The sequence below is a fragment of the Paramormyrops kingsleyae genome, chromosome 13 (genome assembly GCF_048594095.1).
Source record: "Paramormyrops kingsleyae isolate MSU_618 chromosome 13, PKINGS_0.4, whole genome shotgun sequence".
Classification (NCBI taxonomy): domain Eukaryota; kingdom Metazoa; phylum Chordata; class Actinopteri; order Osteoglossiformes; family Mormyridae; genus Paramormyrops; species Paramormyrops kingsleyae.
Window position 1 is genome coordinate 12,412,162 of NC_132809.1, and position 25,289 is coordinate 12,437,450.

A 25,289-nucleotide genomic window follows, 5' to 3' on the forward strand; every position below is an offset into this window, starting at 1 on the left:
TTTGCACAAAATTAACAATTAGCAGTTAACTGAAAAGAACAATTCACCTCGGCAGGTGTGGCAACCCTCAGACAGACAGAAGGACCTTTGAGAGCAGATTCGATTAGCATCTAATGCATTGGCATGTTTTACTAGGACGTGCAGAAGTCTATGGGTTTCCTGCAACTTGCTTCTCCCATGATAGGCACAGGCCTTGAGGAAGCAGCATAAAATGCACAATAAGACTGTGTCGCTCTGGTGAGATGGGCAGCACCACTGCGATGACTGGCCCACTGCTAACAGGGCCCAGTCCACAGCATGCGGACACTCACCACTAAGAGTGCGAAGAGGATGACGCCGCAGCTCCACACATCTGCTTTCCTGCCGTCGTACTTCTCCCCCTGCCGGACAGAGTGGGAATGGCAACGATAAAGGGAGGGAGAGGAGGAGCAAGCGAAGGAGAGAACGAGAGTGAGCGGCAGAGGACGGGACAGATGGAGTGGGAAGAAGGCGGGCAGGGAGAAAGAAGCATTAAACATTAGAGGGAGTGTCCATTTCACAGTGATATTGGGAGGGGGCGTGGCCTACTCACCCTGATGACCTCTGGGCAGGCGTAGTGCGGGGATCTGTAGGGAGGGGGGAGAAAGCACAGGGACATGCATCAGGGGCTCGCCTTGGAGATCCACCGAAAACACAGATCACATCTTGGGCACCGCAGTCTAAAAAAAAACAGACCGGAACCATTTCAACTGTGCCGAAGGCAGCTGAAATGTTGAGGCATCCCAGCCAGTGGGGTGAACACCCCCTCACTGATGCCGAGGGGCTGTAAGGAGGGAACGCTACTGACAGATAGATGCCCCCCCCCCTCCGCACCCCCCTATTGCCACTTGGCATAATCTAATTGCTAAATTGGATTTTAATGGCTTCTCATATACAAAGCGTAAGCACGGCGTCCTATCGGTAACTCTTCCGAGTCGGTGACTGCTTCCAGGCGGCCGAATTCATGAATAATGATGCCAGAGGCGAGCTCCCCCCACCAGGGCACGGAGGTGCATCAACCCTGCTGCTGAATTGCGACCGCGGGTGTCATTTCGCATTATGCAAATATGCACTAGTTGCACTAGTTTAGCTGCAATGTCAAAACATGCACACACGGACCACTGGGGGAACCTCGTTTAATTTACATACCACTCGTACTTCTTCCACAGGGATCCACATCTGTTACGATCTCTAACTTTCTCACCTTTTTAATTTTATTTAATCTTCTAACAAGATAGTACGTCACTTCACAATTAAGCAGTTGACAATTTTTTTTTGTAGTCTAAAGCTTCTTCTGAGTAGACATGAGTTTGTTGTGGTTTTATGTGATTTAAGCAGAATAACAGATGGTCTTATACGAAAAGGAACACCACGCTTCACAGTTTTACCCTTGATCCATGTCCTGTGTACTACATACAGAGAGGTACAACAGAAAAGCCCATCCTGGAGGGACAGCAGAACCTTATTTCCACTGGAGAGGGAAATATTTTCTAAGACTAAATCCAACCAGACCTGCAATCAGCTTTTTCCAAAGTCTGCACCCTGGTTACACCCATTTGGGTGAGTGTTCTATAGCTGTATAATGACATTCTTTTTTATTGCCTTAAACTATGGAGCCCCATAACTGAAGACTATAAAGTGAATAAATAGGTATTTACAGATCACAGGCCTGTTTTGGCAATGCCAACTGAAATTCAGTCTGTTTCACAAAATCTTGAGGAAAGGTAATTTCCCGATTTTGTTTTAGACCTTCAAAAGCACAAGTACCATGTGTCGCTGGGGTCTAATGGCTGGGGAGGGGTAGTGGCCTATTCAGCGATACGCCACTGTGTTGTGGGGGGTGGGGGTGCCAGGACTGTTTGATTGCCCTATTGTGATTGGTGGAAAATGACGCTGCTCCCCCTGCTGGGAACCCAGAATGTAAGAGAATGTGACCCTTTAAGTGTGAGAAGGACTAGCAGGACAAATGCATCCATCCGAACCGCTTATCTAGTACAGGGTCAAAGTGACCCTGGAGGCAGCACAGGGTGGAGGCCGAGGACGGGATTCCAGTCCATCACAAGGTGCAAACTCACGTGCTATGTGGAATTCCGTGATTCCAGTCCATCACAAGGTGCAAACTCACGTGCTATGTGGAATTCCGTGATTCCAGTCCATCACAAGGTGCAAACTCACGTGCTATGTGGAATTCCGTGATTCCAGTCCATCACAAGGTGCAAACTCACGTGCTATGTGGAATTCCGTTATTCCAGTCCATCACGAGGCACAAACTCACGCGCTACGCAGAATTCTGTGATTCCAGTTCACTCAGGCCCTACTTTCAGGAAAACTGGTAGATCCAGGTTAAACCCCAGCAGCACAAGCTGGACTGTATACACTGTGGCACCGCTGTAAGACGGCATAAACACCACATCCAGCAAACTTCAACTGAGCCGAAAACATGGTTACATCAAACTTTAGCTCTATATAATATCAAGTAAGTTTACAAAGTTAAGTAAAGCAAAGTAATAACACAATATTAGAGATCTGCTTTGATGTATAAATAATTGCTTTTGAGAAACTTCAGATGCGCGCCTGAGCACAATCCTTGTGATTGAAACCCACACCCCATTAAAAACAGATTCTACATCACAACATACAAGCGGTGAGTTAATGCGAGGCATTAATAATGCCGGCAAACGACTCCGGCAGACACGGGTGCCTGGGAACAGGATTATGAGGAGCCGTGCATTAAGCGCGCAGCGCAAACTCTGCTTGCGGCATAATGAGAAAAGGTTTAGAATAAATGCAAACCGATGGGGGAAAAAAAAAAATCGCCTGTCACACGCAAGCACACACACATAGAAATAAATAAATACTCGGAGATGCCAGTGGAATTCCTGAATTCTCTGGATTTGGCACATTGATCTTGGGGGGAGGGGGTGCTGTTTACCTCCATGTTTTCCATAATGTGATGGGGAAGGGTTGGGGTGTAAATCAGAATCAGAGAAATTACTTCTGGACAGTACCGAGGATGATGTAGTGAGGCGCTACATGAGAACAGAGCAGAAAGGCTGCTCTGGAGTAGGAAGGCCAGGTGGAAATGTCCCCCACATGGGGGCGTATAAGCGTCAAGGTCCACAGAGCCCTTTGCCTTTTGGCATTTCCTGTTATGGGGAGGTACTGCTGCCCGTCTCTTCGGCGGGGTGGCATCCGAGCCGGCTTCAATCCCAAACCGAGTGTGAACGCCATCCCTGCGCCGCTATGATGCAGGCTGCAAGCAGCAGTGAATCTGCATTCTGAGACACTCAACCATTCACCCAACCAAAAAAATAAAATACATCTGCAGATCGAGAAACTAAGAGAGGGGCATAAATAATAACTAAACACTAAAAGAGCCAAAAACGTTATAATTCTTTTTTCCCACTACATCTCTTAAGTAGAAACTCAAACATCCTTTTTGTCAGGCATGAACTAGACGCCCTGGGCAACACTGTTTCCCCCTCCAAGACCCTGCTGGTGTATGTGGATGCTGTCCAGGGTGGAGAGACTGCAAAGAAGCCCCCATCCTTCCAGTTCCCTCGCTACCGGCTCCGGCTGCAAGCAGCAGTAATATCATAGGTGGCCTTTCTTTTATAGCAAAGGAATACTTTGCAAGAGAGGAGGTCACTGCTTGCAAAATGAAAAAGGTCCTTCATGTCCAGGGTCTGAAGAATCCTGTCAAGGATCGGAGAGTCGTGAAAAATTTGTGGCAAATCGGGCTGTTATGGGACGGGTACAGCAGTGAGGGCTCGTTAGGAACCAGGCCAGTTCTTGCTGGGGTGAACAAAAAACGTGTGCAAAGAATACAAAGCGTGGGTCACATAGGACGCTGGAAAGCAGCATCCGATCAGAGAGCCCTCATTCGAGGGGGTGCAGATGGTGAGGGTGGGCTGTTTACACAGGATGTGACACACTCGGCCGGGCCCAGCGGACAGCGCTGTCGATCTAAGAGCAAGATACCGGCTGCAGGCCGAGGAGGGGAAGCACATGCGCGTTAGCCGGAATGTTCTTCACAGTCACAAGGGATAATGGCACTTCATTACACAGGAGGTCAGGAAGCCGGCATTTTTTTTTTTTATGAATAACATTAGGACACAACTTGGCACAGTCAAACACAGACCAAAAGAAAACAAATGTGCCATCGCCGGTGTTAACCTGTTTCTGGTGTGTGAGCTTCAGCCGCAGGACGACGGAGAACATCAGCGAAGTCCGGCGCGGAAGGGCACCCGCGTGAGACCGCCGCCTCCCCGCCCCCCCCCCCTGTGCCGGGACCCCGCTGCCGAGTGGATCTCGGATATCATACTAGTCTCTCGCGGTAAACAGAACGCATTTGTGTCAAAGCAGCTGGAAGCCAAGGTGGGGGGGGGGGGGGTGGCCTGGAGATGAATGCGTTTAATTAAAAACTGTCATGTTCGTGTTTAGAGATGGGGCAGCCAGGCATGTGGGGGTAATCAATAACCACAGCACATCCCTCCCCCCACCGCCTGCCTCCCCCCACCCCCCAGGAAAACACGGAAAACCGTGCAGCGGGAGGTGCTGCCATGGGAATAGAGGTGTGGGCTGATTACAAGGTCCCTCCCCAACACTACAAACGCGACCCTGGTCCAGGGGCCCAAGGGAAGTCGCTATACATGCTGAAAGACATTTTATGGGCTGGAAAATACTCCAGTGGGGGGGGGGGGGTTGCCACAGTATTCACTGTCCAGTCTTCTGTCCCTTGGGCACTTGGGCTCTCTACTTCATGAAGCCAGGCCCCGCCCACATCCTATTGGTTATGTCCGAGGTTAAAGGTCACCTGCTACAGGCATAAAACCTCACATCATGACTCCCATCCATCGAACAGTCTCAGAGGGGCTCTCAGACCATGACACTGCAGGTCATCTCGGGGAGAGGGCTTACGCAAATGGATCGGCCTTCTCCGTGACAATCCTGGGACGTGGCATTGCGGCCAGTCAGCAACGAGCAAGCTGCTCAGAATCAGCCCTCTGCTTACATCCTCATTTACAGCCTACCCTCTGTTTGTATTTTCTTATTTTGCAGTCTTATTTTATTGTCATATTTGTTTTTTTCTATTACGCATTTCCTTTTAAGCAGGAAGCAGATGAGATGGTATTTCACTGTACAGATATGGAGTGAATGTTTGTGCGTGTGTCAGATAAAACTAGTTTCTTTTGTGCAATACATTTAAGAGGAAATTCAGACCCCTCATACAGACATACACCCACCAGATAACCATTGAAACTTACCGCCTAGGCCTTAATTAAAGATTTCCAGCAGGTAATCTAGCCTGCAGTAAGCGATCTGCTGCTGACACCCCGTTTAAGATCTCGGGATCTGATCTAACCTGCTAATCCAGCCTCTTGCGACTGCAGAGTGATGAAATGCGATTTGCTGTCCTGATAAGATGGCAGACTTCATTTTCCCCAGCAGCTCCAGCTGAAGCCTTCGCTATCTGCTGTGTTCACCGGTGCACCTGCGTCTGCACTGGGAGGGGGGCACTATTCATTGGATCCCCTCCGACAGGGGGACGGGGGGGGGGGGGCATTTCCACATGAGGATTATAATGATAAGAACATGCTGACAGACAGCAAGGCCTAGTTTGGTGGCCTCCATATAAGGAGAGCAACCGCGCCCCCCACATACCTTCAAAGGACCAATTGACTTCAAGGAGGCTGATGATGACCCCCATACCCACCCGACACTCAATACAAACCCACCAATCACAGTTAGAGAAGATGGGAGGGCTGCCTCTATTCTAAAAGTGACCGTCTGCATTTAAATAAACAAGCAGGCAGAGCCTCGCTTCCACACACGGTGACCGAAAGCACAGTGCAGCACGGAGAGGGCAGGCCTTCATCATCCAATCCGGCCCCCACCCTCAGCTCCCGGCTCTCCCTGAAGGATGAGAACAGATCCTGATCTTTCCCGTTTATTGCATCGGAGAGACTGTAAGTGTATATGTGTGTCAAGGAACGTACTGCAAGAATGCATTATGACACAGAGACCGGGTAGGGCGGCGGACCCACTGTGCAGGGTAATCTGTGCGCGTGTGTGTGTGTGTGTGTGTGTGTGTGTGCGCTTGTGTGTATGTGTGTGCTTGTGTGTGTGTGTGTGTGCGCTTGTGTGTATGTGCGCGTGTGCATTTCTGTGTGTGTATACTTGTGTGCGTGCGTGTGCGCATGTGTGTGTGCGTTTGTGTGCACGTGTGCGTGAGACACCCGCAGCTTTAGCCTCCTCACTTTGAAGAACAAACAGAGGCATCGATACAGAGATTAGAGGGTCCTCAGCTAATTCACCACGCTGGACAGAAAGGACCTTTTAAACCATCAGCTGTTACCTCGGAAACGACGGGGAAGGCCCGGGATTAGCGGTAATTAGCAAAATTGAATATTATCTCTGAAGTTCACACCGTGAGTTAATGATAATTGAAAACACAGAGAGAACACGAAAAAGAACGTTAGCACCCTGCCCGGGCCGTCTGCGCAGACGGGCGCTGACTGCAAGCGCCGCCTCATCCTGGGACCCAGTAGGGTTAACAGGCGCCACGCGGGTAATTAAATAAATGACATTTCAGACAGGAGAATTAGTACGGCTGCAAATATTATGCATATCGGCAAAAATGGGGAGGAAAAAAATACATATAGTCTGCTGTCAAGAAGGGAAAGGCAGCTGAGTGGCACAGGACGCAATGTGCACGTTTGACACCATTTACACTGTTTGCAGCGTTTATTGCGCAGGCCTGCTCACCCACAGCTGGTCTCCAGCAGGTTGTCCCCGACCTGCAGAGAGGCCATGCCAAAGTCCGCTATCCGAATGTTGTTCTTCTCGTCCAGAAGCAGGTTCTCGGGCTTCAGGTCCCGGTGGCTGTGAGGGTTCGGGGAGGAAGGGAGAGCAGAGAATGAGGGAGGGCAGTTTTACTAAAAAGTGAGACCCGCCCCCATCCAAATGTAGGGTACTTCGTTTTATTTCAACTATGTTTATTATTTTAATGCATTTCTTAGTATGACTCAGCAGGATGGTAATACTAACAGTAATACTGCAATAATAAGATAATTACCCTGCACAAATCAAGGCCATCGCTTCAGAGCCACAATGCGACCGCAGCATTTCACAGTACGACCTCCAGCACCCAAAATGGATGAGTGAAACCCTCTTCAGCATGCTGGATGCCCCCCCCCCCCCCCGCCATTTACTCTTCCACGGGACGTCCTCTGTCTCCAGCCATCCATCGGAGCCCGGCGACGTTCCTCAAACTAAAAGCAGGAATGTAACGTCCTCCTTCTGCCTTCCTGCAGTCCTTTGACACCCGTGTCATTCGCCACCGAGTTGGAGATGAGGGTCCACATTGGAAAGAGAGACGATCATGCCCCATTTCTACGTTAGGTGAGCTCCAGAAGTCCAGAGATGAAGTGATGTTGAAGTGATCCCTGCATTCCTCCCCTGATCTTTGTATCGAAACCACTTTACAACCCAGAACCCCAAGAACGCTCTCCGGAAGGACTGTGAGGCCAGCCGGCCTGAGGATGTGCTGCGTGAGATCGGAGTCTCTGCAGCAGGACAACGTGGGTCACCTCCTAATAGGAATGACTGCTCTTCCAGCAGCACTTAAAAGACGCACTACCATTCCCATTTAAACACCCTCCCGCTGTGTGAATGTCTGCTGAAGGATACAGCCAAACAAGTCGCCATTCCGATTTCCTGTCCTAATTGGGTATAACGCGATGGACTTGAAAAGCATTTAACTTCCATTAACGTGTGTAAAAGCGTCATCTCCAAAGTGGTATTGCTTCCTACTCAACATTAATGTCTATCCCCCCCCCACCCCACCCCACCCCACCCCGCCCCCGGTGAGACTGACATCACCATCTTCCAAAGAAAGCAAACTTAGAAGCAGAGCGGAAACAGAATAATCACCACTAGATCATTTGGCATGATTGTGCAAGAAAGACTCCTCAGTTCCTCCACGTCTCGGGATCTCGGCAAATAAGATGTCGGATCATTCCGTTGTGTCCCAGTGACTGTGCTCAGGTAGGGGACATGTGTCGGCGAGTGAGGCGTGACTCATTAGTGAGTCCTCCTGTTTGCCCGGTCAGTGTGAGGAAGACGATCAGACAGACTCAGTGGCAGCCATTTCTCTCTGTATTCTTGGCGACCGCACATAAACACAGTGACGTTCCTGTTCTCCAAGCCTGCCGGACGGGTTAAGTGCATGAGACTGCAATTGCTCAGCCCACAGAATCGTGCAGAAACCAGCCCACATCTTCTCATGTGAGTCCAGGCCTGAGTGAAGCAGCACGGAGGCGGGTGGAGCTCTAAAGGGCCGAGAGGAGCGACATACAGGTAAGCAGATCTGTCTAGAGGTGAGTACAGCTCAGAATCAGGCATAAAACTGGGCCGACAAGCAACAGCACGCAGCACCACCAACATGAAGCGGGCAGCACACCAGAGCTAGCGCTTAGTAAGCAGAGGTGTATGGCCAGGATGGAGGCCTGTGATGATTGGGGGCATTTCTTCTCCACCTGGTTTATATGGCGGGGGGTCATGAGAGCCCAGCTTTCTCACCTCAGCCTATCCTTCCACCCCCATTAATCCCCCTCCCCCCACTCAGCCCCTTAACAAGCAGCCAGGGGAGGCAGGCCACCGTAATGGGTCTCCTCTCCTCGGCGAACGGTCAGTAATGATGATAGCCCATAAATACGGGCTCCTTCCCTCCCATGGCGGTGAGGCTCAGCCAGCTCATCAGCAGGGCTATAGCTGCGAGCCCTGGGGCCATCGCTCTACGGCACGTCAAGGCTGAAACCAGGCACCAGACGGGACCTCAGGACAACAAGGTGCAATGAATATGCAGATGTGAGGATGGTTTTTCCTGAGCTGAGGACTCCCCCCCCCCAAAGGGGCCACCTACTCCTCTCAGGGTGTGAAAATGCGGCTTTGACACCGGAGACCCCATGACTCAGCTGGTGAGCCCCTGATGGTGGTGGCCCAGCCCACGACAGCGCGGCTCTATCTCCGGAGCTGTGAGAGATGTACACAGCTTGTGAGACAAACGGTCTTCATTTCACCCTGGTGCTTTCCGGCAAACCCCAAGCGCTGCTAAAGTGTGAAATTACTGCATTTTTAACCCGCCACCACCACCCCCCCCCCTGCCCACTCCCCACCTTAAGAGGCTGCAATCACAACACAAACAGCAGAGTGGTGTCTGCCCCCTGGTCATGGTCCCGCTGAAATTCATTATCGATATTTTCTGAATCGCTGTACCTGTGGCTGGGGGAGGCCAGGATGAGGTGGGGGGGTGGGGGTGAGGACAAGTGTACCAGAGCGTAAACAGGCACCTGTCCCGCAGATCAGAACCCCTGCCTGGTGGCCCTCCTCTATGCCACAATTTTGCATCACCAGGGGAAGTGAGAAGAGGAGGATTACTTAAGGTCCACCTGAGCAAGCTGGCACAGTCAAGCCCCATCACAGAGCGCGAGTGACTCGCCGACGTCATCCGGAAAACCTCCGCCACAGAGTGACAGCCCTTATGTCTGATCTAATATATGTATGTGGTCAAGCAGCTGGCAGGCATGACAAACCTATAACCACAGGCTGGATGGAAAATGGCATGTTTTGGAAGGAGGGTGGGGAAGGTTCCAGATGGTTCTAAGCGCAGCATAAAGCTGTAACCCTCAACACTGAAGAAACTCCCTGCACTTCAAGACCCCCAAATGGACATGATTATTCTGAATGGGACGTCGAGGGCTTGAAAGAACATGCTGCTTCCAATGTGCTGTGAATGAGGCGGGATTTCCCGTGTTTTTTCGGGAGGGGTGGAAGGAAAATTCCAGTAGGGCTGGGGAGAGGTGCATTATGGGATTATTGTCAGTGTCGTAGGCCTTAGGCAAGAAGAGTGTATATGTATGTGTCTTGTGCTGACCCTGAAATCAGGAGCTGAAACTGCCTGTTTCTGAAGATAATCGGAACCTCCACTCCTGATAGGAGCTATGTAGACTGCTCAGTCCTGCAGAGGAAGATAATGGGAGAGCAGTCAAAGACAAACAGGGTTTTGTTATTATGTGTTTGCTATATTCACCTATTTCGAGGACCATATGGAATAATGAATGTGTTGTAATAAAGAAGATTAATCGACCAAATATATGGTGAGATATGGGTAGTTTGATTTGCTCGATTGCGTAGTATTGTTTAACATGGGGGCATGTAAGGGGTTAGCAAGGGTGGGGTGCAAACTGGCGGTGACTGGTGATGAGCCTAAAGCAAATATGAAGGTGCAGAAGATCATCACGCAAGCTGTGCGCCGACAAGAGCCCATCTTGACAAATGTGGTAGAAGATTTTAGGCCTTTTAGGGGAGTTGTAGAGATGTTTAAAGCCTGAACATTTTCTTTGTTCGGGGTTCGGCTCTTTGGAGCAGGGATACTTTGTTTCTTTGTTGCCAACTGCAGGATGCATCCTGTCTTAATAAAAGGAAATGTATCTTACTCAAGTCGTGGCAGGTAAATTTACTTCATGCCTGGTGCTGAGCAGAATTTAGAAAAAAGAGAGTGAGTCTAGGTTTTTACTTCCACACTGTATTTCCCCATAGGGCCCAATCAGACACGTAGTACTTCAGCAGAAGTTAGTTAACTAGTTATTTAGTGGGTGAATTTATATAAATTTCACTAAAGGAATTTAGGTTAAGTACCACGCTCAAGGTTACTAGAGCGGAGGCCCCACCTGAGACCAACATTCAGATGGTTTCTCCAGCCCTGAAGTTAAAACTGCTCTTCAGATGCATTGTGGGTAACTTATGGCTCCCCACCACCCCCACCACGATGCTCTTTTTGTGCCACCTGATGGTTCTTCATTTCCCTTGGCTGTTTAAGCTACGAACAGTCAAGCGACAAGGACTTTAAGGATCAAGGATATCTTTATTGTCTCGGAGAGGCGATTTGTATCACTTCAATATCCTTAGTGGGAACTGTTGCCCAGGGAAACAAGGGGTCTTGAGGAGGTGAAGAAGGAGAGGCAGAGTGGGGTTATCCTGCTATTCACGTGCTATCAAATATGCCCACCTTCCTGTTTGTATGGCCTTGGCCCCACCCCCTGTCAATAACCCACTGAATAACAGAACATCAAACTGTGGCTGGGTTGTGATGAGTACAGTTTCTATGTAGCAGCTGGCTGTAACCCAAGGAGACAAAAGGCAGGCGGCTTCGAAACCATAAGCATCCTATTTATCATCACCGTGGTATCCTCAGGTGACATCACCCAGCGGGCTGTGCAATGAGGAGCAATGTAACACACAGCAAACTAAGCAAAGTCACGGTGGGAGTTCCCTCAAGGCCACCAAATGGCTCCCTCCTTATGCAATGTCAAACATCACCGGGGGAAGGGGCTGGAAGCTGCACGGAAAGTGCTGGGCGGGACTGGCAACATCAATGGGCGTGTCTGAGGATTGGGGCAAGCCAATCATGTGAAGTGGGTCTCCAGTGGTCTCACAATCAAGTTAACAGTTCCTGTAGATGTGGGTGGTTCCTACACAACACCCATCCCCCCTCCCCACCCCATGTTCCCCTGTCACAAGTGTACGTGGAGGGAGGGATGTTCAATATCATTCTGGAATCCCCCGAATTGGCATTATCCATTTTCCTCGGAGCCTAATAACCTTCCATCATCAGGCGGGATGATTCTCTTCATTTGTCAATGATGACAGCGAAGACTGACTTAGGGACGGAATGAGGCAGGAAGGGGGGGACGAGGCACGTTGATGGTAGCTCTTCAGAAACCCCCGAACAATGACAGCTTACTTACATCCCGGCTTTGAATGGGTGGCGGGGGGGGGGGGGGGGGGGAAGTGTTTGCAGAAGTGCCACAGAAGTCAAGGTACCTTCTAAGCAACAGACATCTGCAAGCAGTGCATGGATTCCTTAACCCCACTCAATCGGCTGGGGCTGCATTCAGATAAAGCCCCGAGGAGGCAGCCTAGTGAGGTGCTAATGCACCGTTTACAAATTCTGGATTTACTTTCAGGGCTGCTGGCATACATCGCTCGTCTGCTGTCCTCAGACTCCTTCTCCTTCCACGATGACGCCGTACCCCCCCAACATGGCTTTGCAGTCATCTACAGGCATGAGGAGGGGCAGGAGGAGGTTTGGAACGTCAGACCATGCCTAGATGTTCCCATTGGTTCCACTTGCCAGCTCCTTGTGCCGTGAGAATGCTCCCCAGCTGGTGAAGTTGGATAAGGGGCTGAACATACTGTGAGGTTCTTAGCTAGAACAAGTCAGGAATCACTTTGAAGACAAACTTCCAAAATAACACCCCATTCTAAAATAAAACAGAGATATCTGGCTTCCAGGAAGATGGTGCTGTCAACATCCCAAATGAATATGAACTACAGGCAGATAGAGGAGGAAGGGCCCCAACTGTACAGAAGCTCCATCTTTCTCGATGTGTCGCTAATTGAAGGGCCCCTGGGTACGGATCCGTTAGCAGAGGGAACAGATGGAGTGTTTGTGCTGGTGTTCCGTCGGGTTTTGTTTTCGACATTGAGCAAAGAACAGCCAGGAGCTGTAGGACACATTCACAGATCCCACAGTCTTCATTGTCTGCAACAGGGGTCTTTAACACAGGAATGTAGAACACATTACGTGACAGCAGTCTTCATAGACTGTACCAAGGCTCTTTCAAAATGGCATTATGTGATACTATAGTCTTTATAACCCGTTCCAGGGGTCTTTACCATTACGTGACACCAGGGCCAACCTGGCCTATAGGCAACACAGGCGATCGCCTAGGGTGCTGTCTGATTAGGGGGTGCAGAAGATCAAATGAAAAAAATCAGAATTAACATCTCTGCTTGCATTCCGTGACATCACAAGTATTTACAATAGTTTCAATATTTCACTACTTTTTCGTGAAACAGTTAGCAGCCAGATACCTTGTGCTATTGAAATGTTTTTAATATAAATTAACTGACAAAATCTGCTTTCTGATGCTCTAGGGGGTCGGAAGCTCAGCAGAATCTAGGGCCGGCCGTTCACGATGCCACAGGTTTTACAGACTCTACCGGGGATCATTCAGAATAACATTGTGTGATACCACAGTCTTTATAGACTGTACCGCACGTCTCTAAAGATAACGTTATGTGATACAATAGACTTCAGAGTGGACCACAGTTCTTTTAAAATAACATTATATGATACCAATCTTTATAGACTGTTCTGGGGATCTTTAAAAATAACATTATGTGATACCACAGTCTTTAACAAATTACCTGACAACACAGTCTTCATAAACTGCACTAGGTATTTACTGATAATTTTCAAAAGCAGCTACAAGCATCCCCTTGGTGTTCAAGCTTATATAGACACTTAAAAAGCAGAAACGTGTATCTGTGGTCGAAGAACAAGAAGTAACGAGTGATGACACTTTGTGTGTAATTCACTTATGGACTTTCATGACTAGCTAATCCATAAAAAATACACTGATTTGACAGTTCTCTGGACATTCATTTAGACCCTAAGGAGGGTTTTCAGAAGAACATGAGATGAAACCACACTCACCATATGGAGTGACTGTGGCAGAAATCCAGCGCGGAGATGATCTGTCGGAAGAACTTCCGGGCTTCTTTGGGCGTTAACCTCCCCTTTTTCACCAGGTAATCAAACAGCTCCCCCCCTGATACATGCTCCAGCACCAAATACCTGGAGACAGAAAAATAACCAAGATGAAGAGGTGAGAAACTTGGAAATAATCTGAAATGTCCTCAAGGGTAACTTTCAAAGAGGTGCCATTCACGCCCAGGGAGAAGAGATGAGTTCTTGTCTATCTGACCTGATGGAGCACCGCTGGGAACCCAAGCCACAAGAACGGCCACCTCCCTGAAAACCTCATTGCAGAATTCATTTGCCCACATGCCTGCTCCAGCAGGACAACAGCAAAGCGGCCTTCCAATCCTGTGAGACATGGCGCACTGACATTCTCTCCGTCCCAGGGGACATTCGTACGCAACGCTCCGGAAAAGGAAAGCGGCCGCAACAAAACACGGGGCAGTAGAATGTTATCTGTGCGCCTGGGAAGTTAAAGCAGGGGGGGGGGGGGGCACACAATGTTATCGGGCATTCCAGGGCACCCTGCACCGCGCGCTGCAGATCTTTACAGCCAACTTTGAGAAAAACTGCCGCCTCAGCACCCGGCTGAACTTCATGGCCAGGTCCCAAAGGGGGGGGGGGGGGGATCTGTAAGACTACCCCGCTGTGTTTGAAACTGTTCCGAGTGTGTGTGAAAACATCATCACGGAATCTACGAGAATATGTAATTCCAGCCGGGCACAGAGGGATTGCCCCCCCCCCCCCCTTTGCCCTATCTGTGACTGTGACATCACAGACCAGAAATTCAAAATACTCCCCCCTCCCCCAAAACTTTATTTCCCAGGCTGCCCTCCCTCCTCTGAGCTGGAAAATTAAAGCTCGGGCTGCTGGAACCCATCTAGTTTCTGGCAGCCCGGCATCAGACACTCGCATTGATTATATACAGGGCATCCAACCCGGCAAAACACAGACCCCTCAGGATCCCTGGCCGCATTCAGAAGCCTACGCTGGGTAGGGCCACAAACAGGAGACTCTGCATTACAACCACAGTATCATTCTCCCTGTGGGGCTGCCTTTCCTGCTCTGGCGCTGGTCCCACACCAGGAGCGACTTGCTGACAGATCAGCAGCAATTAGCGGAATGCCAGCAAAGAACTAGCCCCTTCTAATTGGCTCCTGCAGGAGACCTTAGATTACCTGCGTACACATTCAATCATGTTTTATTACACATGGCTTGCAGATGCTTTTAGCTCAATTGTTCTCGATATATATCCATTTGAACAGCTGAATATTTTGCAAGTGTAATTTGGGTTAACAAAAAACACCCCCCATCCAAAACTCAAACATGCAGCTCAAATTAAACGTCAGACTCTTGTTGGAAAACAAGCTCAGGCCTTTATTTAACTTCTGTACCCCTGTGATATTATTTACTCTTTGAAATCGGATGACCGCAGCACGGCAGATTAACATGCCGTCAATGAAGGGTAAACAAACAAATACCGCACATCTGAACCAGCAGGCTGTCAGAGTATGACAAGAACACAGGTCGGTTCTTTGGGAATTGGGTCCCCAGTGGTGTCACCAAGGCCACCACTGACAAGCTGGAACGGGATAGACAGACAGACAGACAGATAGACAGATAGACAGATAGATAGATAGATAGATAGATAGATAGATAGATGGATAGATAGATGGATAGATAGATAATGTCATCGAAAGTGTTGCAGAAAATTCATGGTAGCAGCTCAGAAATAAATAGCATTGCACCGTGGGTCATACAGAGAACAAATGAACGTTCTATGAATGTGCCTAAGTGGTTTTGGTCTGCTGGTCATCGCCCTCTTACACAGAGTGGCTCGTAGTCTAATGGCTGACCTTATGTACCCTCACTGTACTGAGCTTCTCCCCCAGCAGCTTGGGTTGTGCGGCACTAGAGGGAACATGATCACCAAAGAACATGATCCTCACCATGCTGCCCTGCTTATCCAGATGGCAGGAGGCTCAATTCTGCAAGTAGGTGACAGCATCATCCACTCCAGTGTTTAACGCGATGACACTAATGTTTATGCCGAACTTTATTTCAATCCCTTCCCACTTGGCTTGTCAATGAAACATATGCACGATGTTAAATGCATTTCTCCAAATCTACTTTTGGAGAAATTAAGAAAAACTCCTGAAAGTACATCTGAGAAGTACACAGTTCCTGGGAAAGAGAGCAGGGACCCATAGTAACTGTCCCAGCACCCAAACGGATGTACACAGTCCCCAAGCTGGGGCCTCACAAGCCGTCCTTCCCTGGTGAGCCTTTGATCCATTAGCAGATAAAGCGACATGTTGAAACGATTACCTGTGCCCCGGTATTCAAATTACCAGAGGAATAAAACACGGCAGGCGAGCGTAACATCCGACGCCGTCAGACACCCGACGAGTGGCAGAATGATCCATCAGTGTCATTAAAGCAGTCAAAAAAAAAAAACAAATTCCAGGCTACACTTTTATCCATTACGGCGGGCAGAGCGGAATGGGGATGCCAGCGAGACGGCACACACACGTCTGAGCAAATTAAACAACACGCCCGTCTGTGGCAGCAGGCATGCATCACCCTGACGGCTTTGCCGGCGCTCAAACGTCCACGGTAGGGCGTCGATGATCAACGACCGAAGCCGAGTGACACCTGATAGAACACAAGCCAGAAGGCCCTCGAGAGGAAGGGGGAAGACTACAGGGTAGTCAGGCCTAAAAGTGGAACAAACACTCAAAGTCGTCCCATTGATCCTAAGGCAGCTCGCAAGGGCACATGTTTACATGCTGAAGTAAACGCAACAGCAGCTATTATCTTCTCCTACTTAGGTGTGACTGAATAATCATTAGTACTACCAGTCCTCTGTTTTTTTTTTAAACAAAGCAGCTCTCTGATATTCTCTCAGCCAGAAAAGCCTGTGTCATGACTTGCGGGACGAAGGACTCGAGGGCAGGCGTGGTAGTGAGACAAAAGGGGTTTATTGAACTGAAAAGAACAGAGAGTGGAAATAGACAGGTTTGTGAGGGATCAAAGACAGGAGGAGTGGAACAAGGAAGGGAACAGGCAACAAGCGGGTTTGACGTCAATGTCCGGGCTAGGGATGACGAGACAAACAGGTGCTTAAATACAGGGATTAACGAGGGGTAACAAGCACCAGGCGTATCAGGACCACGAGGAGACAGGAGGGTCAAGCAGGCAGGGCATGATAGTTTGTTTTCTGGAATGTTCTCCGGTTTTACTTTGTGGTTCCTCTCAAACTATTCATAATATAGAGAGCAAGTATTTTCATTTTATTCTATATTCCCTGCCCTATAAGACAAGATCCACTGATGTTTGGGTGATAGGAAGACAAGAAAAAAACAATACTTACAAATATTTCTTATTTTCATAGACGTCGTGTAACTTTAAAACGTGGGGATGTTCTATGAGCTTCAATATGGCTATCTCTCGCTCCACCTGCAAGAGAGGAAGGAAAAATGCATCAGTAAAGCAAGTTTCTTTTTAAAATAGAAATTCATGAAGTCACAATTAAAGACTTCAAAGTCTATAGCAAATAACCAATATCAAAACCACATGATTGCAAAGCTTGCTGAGCCTGTCCTGGTCCACCTTGTTACAACCAGGGGATATATCCAGCCAAGCACCAAGATAATTGGCTTCATTTATCATCGGTTGTGTGTTTGTATCACTTCAATGAGATCTGATAGCACAGTGCTGCACAACAAACAACAACAGACAACACCGAAGACAAGACTGGTGCAAAGTTATTTTTAGTCTTTCAATGATTGAAAGAGTGTCCAGAGCTGTACAGTAACAGCATTTTAATCATATGAAAGATCAAAACTTATAAATTGAGTTTCCCACAGGATTTTGTTTAAGCCCAATAGACTCTGTGTCATGTTTTCAGTGTTCAGTCGTATGTTTGTTACCCAACCTACAAATATCAGAAAGTGATGATACAAACATACAGACGCAGCCTGTAATAGTGGCTCTGCCTCCAGATTCTACTTGTGCTTATTTGGTCTTCCATATAGACTCTCTACACGTAGATATAGAACATGCTGTTTGTTATTCATGTATATTAATGCTGTTAAGGTATGTTCGGATGTTAAGGTATACTTACACGCTGCTTATTAATGTTCTAAGAATGCATTATAAATGCATTACGAAGGTGCAGTTAACGTATAGGGTTACCCATCTCTATACTTTGTAACTTTGCTTAATGCTATTGCCAACAATGCATATCGGTCACTATCTAGCTCTGGGGCATTGGGGAGTCTCCCATCTTCAATGATGATCATCCCCAAAGCTCAGGCAATATGTGATGTGTGTATTGGTATCACTCTGTATATGGGGGTTAGTTATGTCCTTGTGCGTGTAAAGACCAAACCAATCAATTGCTCCATTTTCTCTCCAGTATACATATCAAAAATCACATGAAATATGAATGTTGCTGGAAGAAACTGTGCTCCCAGAAAATTGTTGTTTGAAGTCTCAGGAGGGATAAACACAAATAAACAAGTGAAAACAGGCATGAATAAGTCATTAAAAGTGTATTTACTCTCTGCTAGTTGGTTCCCTCCGTGATTGTTTGATGGGTGCGGGTGGTAGAGAGGGAGAGTTAATGGGGAGTTAATGCAATGCTTGGTTGTTGAGAAGTGATGAAAACATGTGTTTTGGTGCCACCAGAACTCTGTGTGCAAACAACACTGAAGTGTGGGACCCAACCTGGACGTGCCGCTGTCAAATCAATGCGCTCAGCTGAGATTTAAGTCACCATTAGCGTGGATATTCCCGGTACAGACACCTGCCACAGGACATCGGGGTGCAATGCTGACTCACAGGTCATCTTCTACCAACTTGTGACACTTCAGTTTCTCCGAAGTCTGGGAATCTTAGGGGACGGCTGAAATTTACGAGCCTCCCACGCTGTTTTTCCAAAACAAGGCTCTCTCATCACTGGATTTACGCCACTGCTTTATTACTGGCTGATTGAGAGGCCATCCCAAAAACCCGCACCGGCCTCCATGGATCAGGTTCCCCACTCCTACTCTAAAATAACAATAAAAGTACAGTATAGTAAACACATAAAACAAAATCAGAGTTGTTTATTATTAAGTATTATATACTGCACAAAAAATGCTATGCTTATACAACTGGCATCACGGTAGGTTTGTTTAATCCAGCATCACCACAAACAGGTACGACATCACTAGGCAATTTTTTCAGCTCCATTATAATCTTACGGGACGACTGTTGCATGTGATCCGTCGTTGACCAAAATGTCATTATGTGGCGCATGAAAATAAATGGGGGGGGGGGGGCATTTATTTGTCAGAAGATAAATCCATAAAGGAGGAGAGCTAGCTCCTCTGGACTGACTGATGTATCACCAGAGATAGGAGGACCACTGACTAATTGATAGGCAAACAATTAAGAGGAACGATAAGCAGTTAACCTTGGTCTCCCTCTCATTACAATGGCAGCCAGTGTTGACACTGTGACAGATCACAGAATAGACCAGCTTATTCAAGGCAACCGGCACCAATGAGAGCTTTTGCTGGGAAAGACACAGGCTCTGCTCACTCAGAATGAGAAGCATCTCATGCCAAGATCTCACAGACGCCTCGTCACCCAAAGCCAAGGCCTTCCTTTCTAACCACACCCATAATAGAGGAAGCAACCTTTCACCTAACACCTTTCCACAGGTACGACGCAGGAAATGACAGCCCTGCAGTTGAGCTCCCTCACCAGTCAATAAACATCGAAAGTGACTACAGTGCTTGTTGCAATCTATCTTCTCGCACACACTGTGACACCGTTCAGCGGCCCGGCTCCGGAAACACCTAGAGAAAAATGTGCAAAAGCAGGTGAAAATGGGCAGTGTGTGTGTGTGTGTGTGTGTGTGTGGAGGTTGTAACATCACCACCATCAAAGCCAAGAATCTTCAAAGTTCTTTCACCTAGACCTCAATGACTCAAAGAAAAATACATAAAAAATGAAACATTTTCCCTTTAATCTTTGCCCTGGTTGAGGCTCTCCTATGCCTTCAGTCACGGAAACTTTCTGACATTTTCCTTCCCCCATCAGTGCCCTGAGCTCCGGCTGGGCTCCAAATGAAAAAGTTTCCCTCTCTGCGCCGCCACTTTAAATGGCCGTGAGTGAGCGACCGCCTCTAATCGTTTATCTGTTTATGGCGGGGCTACTAACAGGGATTGGACAGCGGGGGTGGGAAACAAGACACTGGGGGCCACCCTGAGGCCACACGGAGCCTGTGCCGGTGCTGATAGCCCCGCATGACATCGCCCGCTCTGCTCCCACTCATCTTTGGGAAACAGACCCCACGCTTCTTAGCGTGGTGGAGCCTCCCGCCAGCTTCAAAAAGACTCATTTTCATATGTAAAAATAAATAAAGTGAGGTGGAGGGCATAATGTAAGAGTTACAGATCGTCAGAGAGCACTCCACTTCGCGTTGTCGAATGCTGGACCAGTCCCTCTGTGGGGCATGCTGGGATGCGACTGAATTTCACTTCCACGCCGCTGTGCTCCACCAATCAGGAAAGAAGGGGCAGGGCAGAAATCCCGGCTGTTTTGGCGAAGCCATTTCCTTCTGTCACTTTGACAGCCGCCCTGAAGGCACCGAGTTGTCACGCGGCACTCAATCGGCAAGGTCCCCGGGGGTCCACAGATTGGGGAGCGGGCCTGTGCTCCACTGGTCTGGCTAATGGAGAAGCAAGGCGGCTAGATGGCCACAGACCTCCAGGGTGACGTCGTGCTGACAGGGGGCCGCCTGCTCCCCGCCAGGCTCTCCAGCTGGCTTATGATCAAGTGGCCGAGATCGCGACATGCGTCGATTGCCCGCTGAGGCGACAAGTCAGCACGCAGCGGGTCCATGCTTGTGGGTGGCATGGGGGGGGCTGAACAGCAGCATCTTCAGCTTTGTCAGATGCCGGCTTGCGATGGCTGTGGTTGGTGGATTGTCATGCTAAGTTCCTTCTGGGCTCACTGATCATACCCGTGGAGGCTGGACCCGGCTGTGTCCTCTCTGCCGCTACACAGTCCACTTCCTGTCCTATGAAGCGTTTAAATGCCCTGATGGAAGACTGCCAGCAGCTGGGGTGAGGACTGAGCGATAAGACCTCTTTCCTACACTTGGTTCATGAGCAACAGAATTGACTTCTTTGCTGGATGACAGCTACAGAGCTGAGGAAACAAAGTGACACGCGTGATCCATTCTCCGCCACCCAACAGACGTGTCTACCCTCTCCATTCCCTTCATCATCATCGTAGTTGACAGAAAGTCAAATTACTAAATCAGTCAGACTTAATGGCTTTTACATGAACTGCACGTTATTAAAATCCACACACTGTACATGAGTGCATATCCATCAATTTTCATTGCAGGTATGACCTTATAGTGAAATATTGGGACATGTTCCTCATGTTCATAGAAGACAGGGCCTGACTTGGTTCACCCCCACCATGCATGAAGGCAATCAGGTGAATGAGGTCATTATTGCAGGGGACTGTGCCAAATCTGGCACGAGCCGCTGCCCATTTTCCAGTGCAGGTGGCAGAGGGTCTGCTGTGAATAATTACATGAGTCGTAACAAAATATTTCACCTTAATGGCACAGAACATACACCTCGCTTTCCCCTGTCTGTCCTGTGATGCCTTCAAGGTCAAGAGCCAGTGACATTACCAGAAATGGTTATTCGATGAAAAGGTATTTCGTCTCCAGGATTGCCTTGCTTATTATTATTGATCAACAGTTATCAGCTCAGTTGATGAACTTGCCGACACATGTATTAACGTCTATGAGGTTGAATGTATCTGTTCCATGCCGACCAAACGTGTGAACATATGAACGGAGCTCCGTCTGTCTTTGTGATGTTGAGGCTCTGCTCCTCTGCTGAAACACTACTCAGTTTGGTTCTGTCTGTTCCAAAAGCCCTCCATTTTTACCAATGTGTACAACAAGAAGTAATCCGGGCAAAATCTAAAGAGAAAACAGCAGCAGAAACTCTAAATAACAAGCTATAATAGGCTACTTTTTACTATCCACTTTTTCTTTGGGTGTTCCCCTTGGTTAATTTCCAGCACACAAAATCCCTCTGCCTGTGTGGATGACGGGAGGCAGCAGTGCATAATTAAACACATGTACAAGGTAAACAACTTTTCCCCCACTCTCCTTCTTTGTAAATTAATGTAACGCAATTTATCATGCTCAATTATTGTGTAATTTGGAGATACAGATGGTATGTTAACACAGGGCAAAAAAAACTACACATGCAGTAGGGTGGAAGAGATGGTCACAGAATCCTTTCAGATAAATTAAGCATGGCAGGCTAGTGTACCAGCAGCTGCTTCCGAGAGGCGCGGGGGCTCAGGAGAAATGGCCTGGTGGGGGTGGGGGCGGTGGGAGAGCAACATGTTTGTGCCGACGGCTGAAATTGCTGAAATTGCACATGCTCTTCCAAAGGCCTGGAGATGCCTGACTTGAAATGTTCACATGGGACCTTGTTGGCAGAGAATCGGCATCGCCTAGCCTAGGGAGGCCTTATCGTCATGCTCCTGATGGTCTCGGACAGATGAGCTTTACATGCTGGGGGTTGGAGTTGGAGATGGCATGGAGACTGCATGTAAGGAAAGGTGGAGCTTCCATCAGGAATCAACGAGATGGAGGAGACTCCGCTGACTCCGCTGACACCCAACACCATCAAGGCAGGCGATGTGGTCTGAGCAGATGCATTCAGCCGCCCCCACAATCTGCCGGCGTGGGGGTGTGACCGTACATGCCTTGTCCATTCACCCTCCTGAGTCTCCTCTCTTTCCTCCAGAAGAGTTCCCCATGTCTTCCTCCCACTCCCTCTCCATCCAGCCTTTCCGCTCTTCCACAGATTCAGAGAGCATCCCCTCAGCAACGCAACATCCAGGGATCAGAGTCAAGGCTCAGGCACCAGGTGGGATCGGGCGTCTGCGGTCACCACCAAGCATCTGGGCCAAGCCCCCCACCTCCTGAGGGCCAGCGGCAGGTTTCTAGTTAATTAACACCCTGCATGTGGAGCATAACCTTTATAGCTGCCTGGCCGGACCTCAGCAGCCGCTGCCGGCGACACGGAGGATGTAACAGGAAGGACCTGAGGCCACTTAAGTACCACAAGGGGCCAACTGACTCCTTACCCTGATCTCCAGTCACATGGGCCACTATCAGTTATGTGACCCACCTCTACGAAACACAACCTTTTTAGAATGCCTGCTACCTATAAACACATCACAGGGTTCCCAATGAAGGAACGATGCCCCCCACCTTATCGCACACACATCTGGCTGGAGATAAATGACCCTGACCACCACCGCCCCTTTATAAGAAAACACTTCTTTGGTCAGCGTCAACCCTGCCAAGTTGCTCTGCAATCCTGGGATGTTAATTTTATTTGGTCACCCCCCCCCCCCAGCCCTCACACATCACTCATTAATGGCACCTGTATTGAGGGAGGGACAGCTCTCAGAGGCTGAATATTTATGAGCTGAATTATTTCCCCTGCTTAATGAAGGGAAAAAATACAATTATGCAACATGTGATAAGCATGCCTGCCTTCTCGGGCCACGGGACAGCAGGAGGGTTTGGAAATTGGCTGAGCCAGCCCTGGGGCCACAGATTACTGTCCCTTAAAGGGGAAGTGTCTCACACAGGGCCAGGCCCAGGAGGAAGCTGAGGGGGTGGCAGAGCAGGAATTAATCCCAAACCGCAACCCCTTTTAACACTTGAGAGAGAGAAAATTGGCCGGCACGCTTACTGGATTTTGTGTCGCAGTGCGCCATGAAGAACCAAGCTGGCAGGAAACCCCACGGGAGGACGAGCTAAGATAAATAAGGTCGAGGTTACGGGGACTCAGGGCCGTGGAAGAATCCTAATCCTACTGCCAAAGCAAGTAATGACTTTATTTTTTTATGCCACAAATGAACAAATCAGGACTGGCAAAAAATGTGTTATTCCTCCCCAAGAAACATGAATGTTTCACGTAGAAAATGTTTGTTAATTGATATTTAGAGATACTGTAATGAGTAGAACTATGGAGGGGGGGTGGAGGGGGGCTGTCCCTCGGTCAGAAAGCATGTGGTGATAATCACAGATAATCACAGCATTGCTCATTCATTCTGGTGAGGCGTTCAATCCCAATCGGGCACCAAGCTAATCAATGCCTCAGACATGTTAATCAATCGGTAAACAGCTTCCATCGGCTTGTTCCTCGTAACTCGCTGCAATACAGGACTTATAATAGCCGCCCTAGTGCACCGACTCATTCTGGCCAGAATTTTTCACCTCCTCTAGAGACAGCCCTAATTTCTGTCCTCAGGGCATGGCTCACAGCAGAGACCCCCCACCCCCGTCTCCCAGACATTGCAGTCACTCAGCCCTAATCATCGCACAGCACTCGTGATGACAGATTGAACTCAGTGCCACTTCGGCCATCAATGGGCACTGAGCGGCGATATAAATCTGCAGCTGTGAGTGTATTCTGGCCGACCTTGTCCAACAGCCGAGGTCGTAGGGGCTGGGGGCCCAGGGGTCATTCGTTCATTCCATGAACCCAATAAAAAAAATAATAAAACAATAACAACGTGGCCTACACTTACACCCCATGAGCTTTCAAGATTAATGATTGGTCGACGCGAGGTTGCCAGGAGGTGAATGGTTTCATCTCAGTGTACTGGCGTGCGATACACTGGGCCAGAGCCAGAAACTGGTTATGCTCACTGGGACCCTGGTGAGTCAGGAGGCTGCAGTGGGCTGGCTAGCAGCCTTTAGCATTGGCTGCGAAGCACAAACAGACAGGTACCGGCCCCTGAGCACGTACTTTCTGCCAAACCGGACCCATCACGGCTGAAATGCAACACTAGGGAGTCATTTTGTCTCCACGGCAACCAGGGGTTTTACTGAATCTCTGTTGCTAGTGAAAGTGCCCCACTACCGTGCTGAAAGCTCTCGACAGAAACTCGGGTGGGGGAGGGACCCAACTGGTGACCTTATTCTGGTCATTATTTAGGACTGTCAAGTGTGTGTGGGAACAGGGTTCACCTGTGGAAGAGATAACTTAGAATTCAAGCCCATGATTCATTGCTACCAGACACCAGTAAGAACAAACAGGCAAAATCCCACTGACCAATTTGAACAACAAGATCCCAGGGACCAGTGAAAACAAAAGTGCGAGGTCCCAGTGAGACCAGCAATTTAAAGTCTCAGCGACAAACATGAATAAGACATTTGAAATGTCAAAAACCAGCAAGACCAAAACACTCCATCCAGCAAGAGGGATTTAGATTCTCCCCAGCAACCAGCTCACCTTTAGCTGTGACTTCTCATCCAAGCCCGTACGCTACGGTACCAGCAGCTCTTCACGCTTCCCAATCATCTGCTCCACATGGGTCTTCAGCTACTTGAAAAATCATCTGTACCCCATGTCAGTGAATCCACACGACGCTTCGAGAAGACCCCCACCCCCAATAAACCCATGATGCATCACTTGCTCTGGCAAAGGACCCCCTACCTGTGGCCCCACGGTTTGCCTGCTGCCATGTCTGAATGACTTAGCTGCATTGCGCACTATGTTCCACAGACGGCACTCCAGTGATCCATGAGAACATTCAGACTCTG

The 25,289-nt window shown here is 48.8% G+C and overlaps 1 protein-coding gene across 13 annotated transcripts in view; it reads right to left on the reverse strand.

Moving 5' to 3' along the window:
• The window catches only part of brsk2a (BR serine/threonine kinase 2a), a 136,723-nt gene that overhangs the window by 32,491 nt on the left and 78,943 nt on the right, over positions 1–25,289 (reverse strand). For 9 of the 13 annotated variants that reach the window (XM_023842147.2, XM_023842154.2, XM_072698218.1 and 6 more), the window contains 5 exons: positions 17,001–17,086; positions 13,583–13,723; positions 6,787–6,903; positions 572–605; positions 312–380 (listed from right to left, as the gene is read on the reverse strand). In XM_023842147.2, coding sequence (XP_023697915.1) covers positions 312–380; positions 572–605; positions 6,787–6,903; positions 13,583–13,723; positions 17,001–17,086 — 447 coding nt within the window. The other 4 variants (XM_023842156.2, XM_072698216.1, XM_023842157.2 and 1 more) reach the window with 4 other exon arrangements.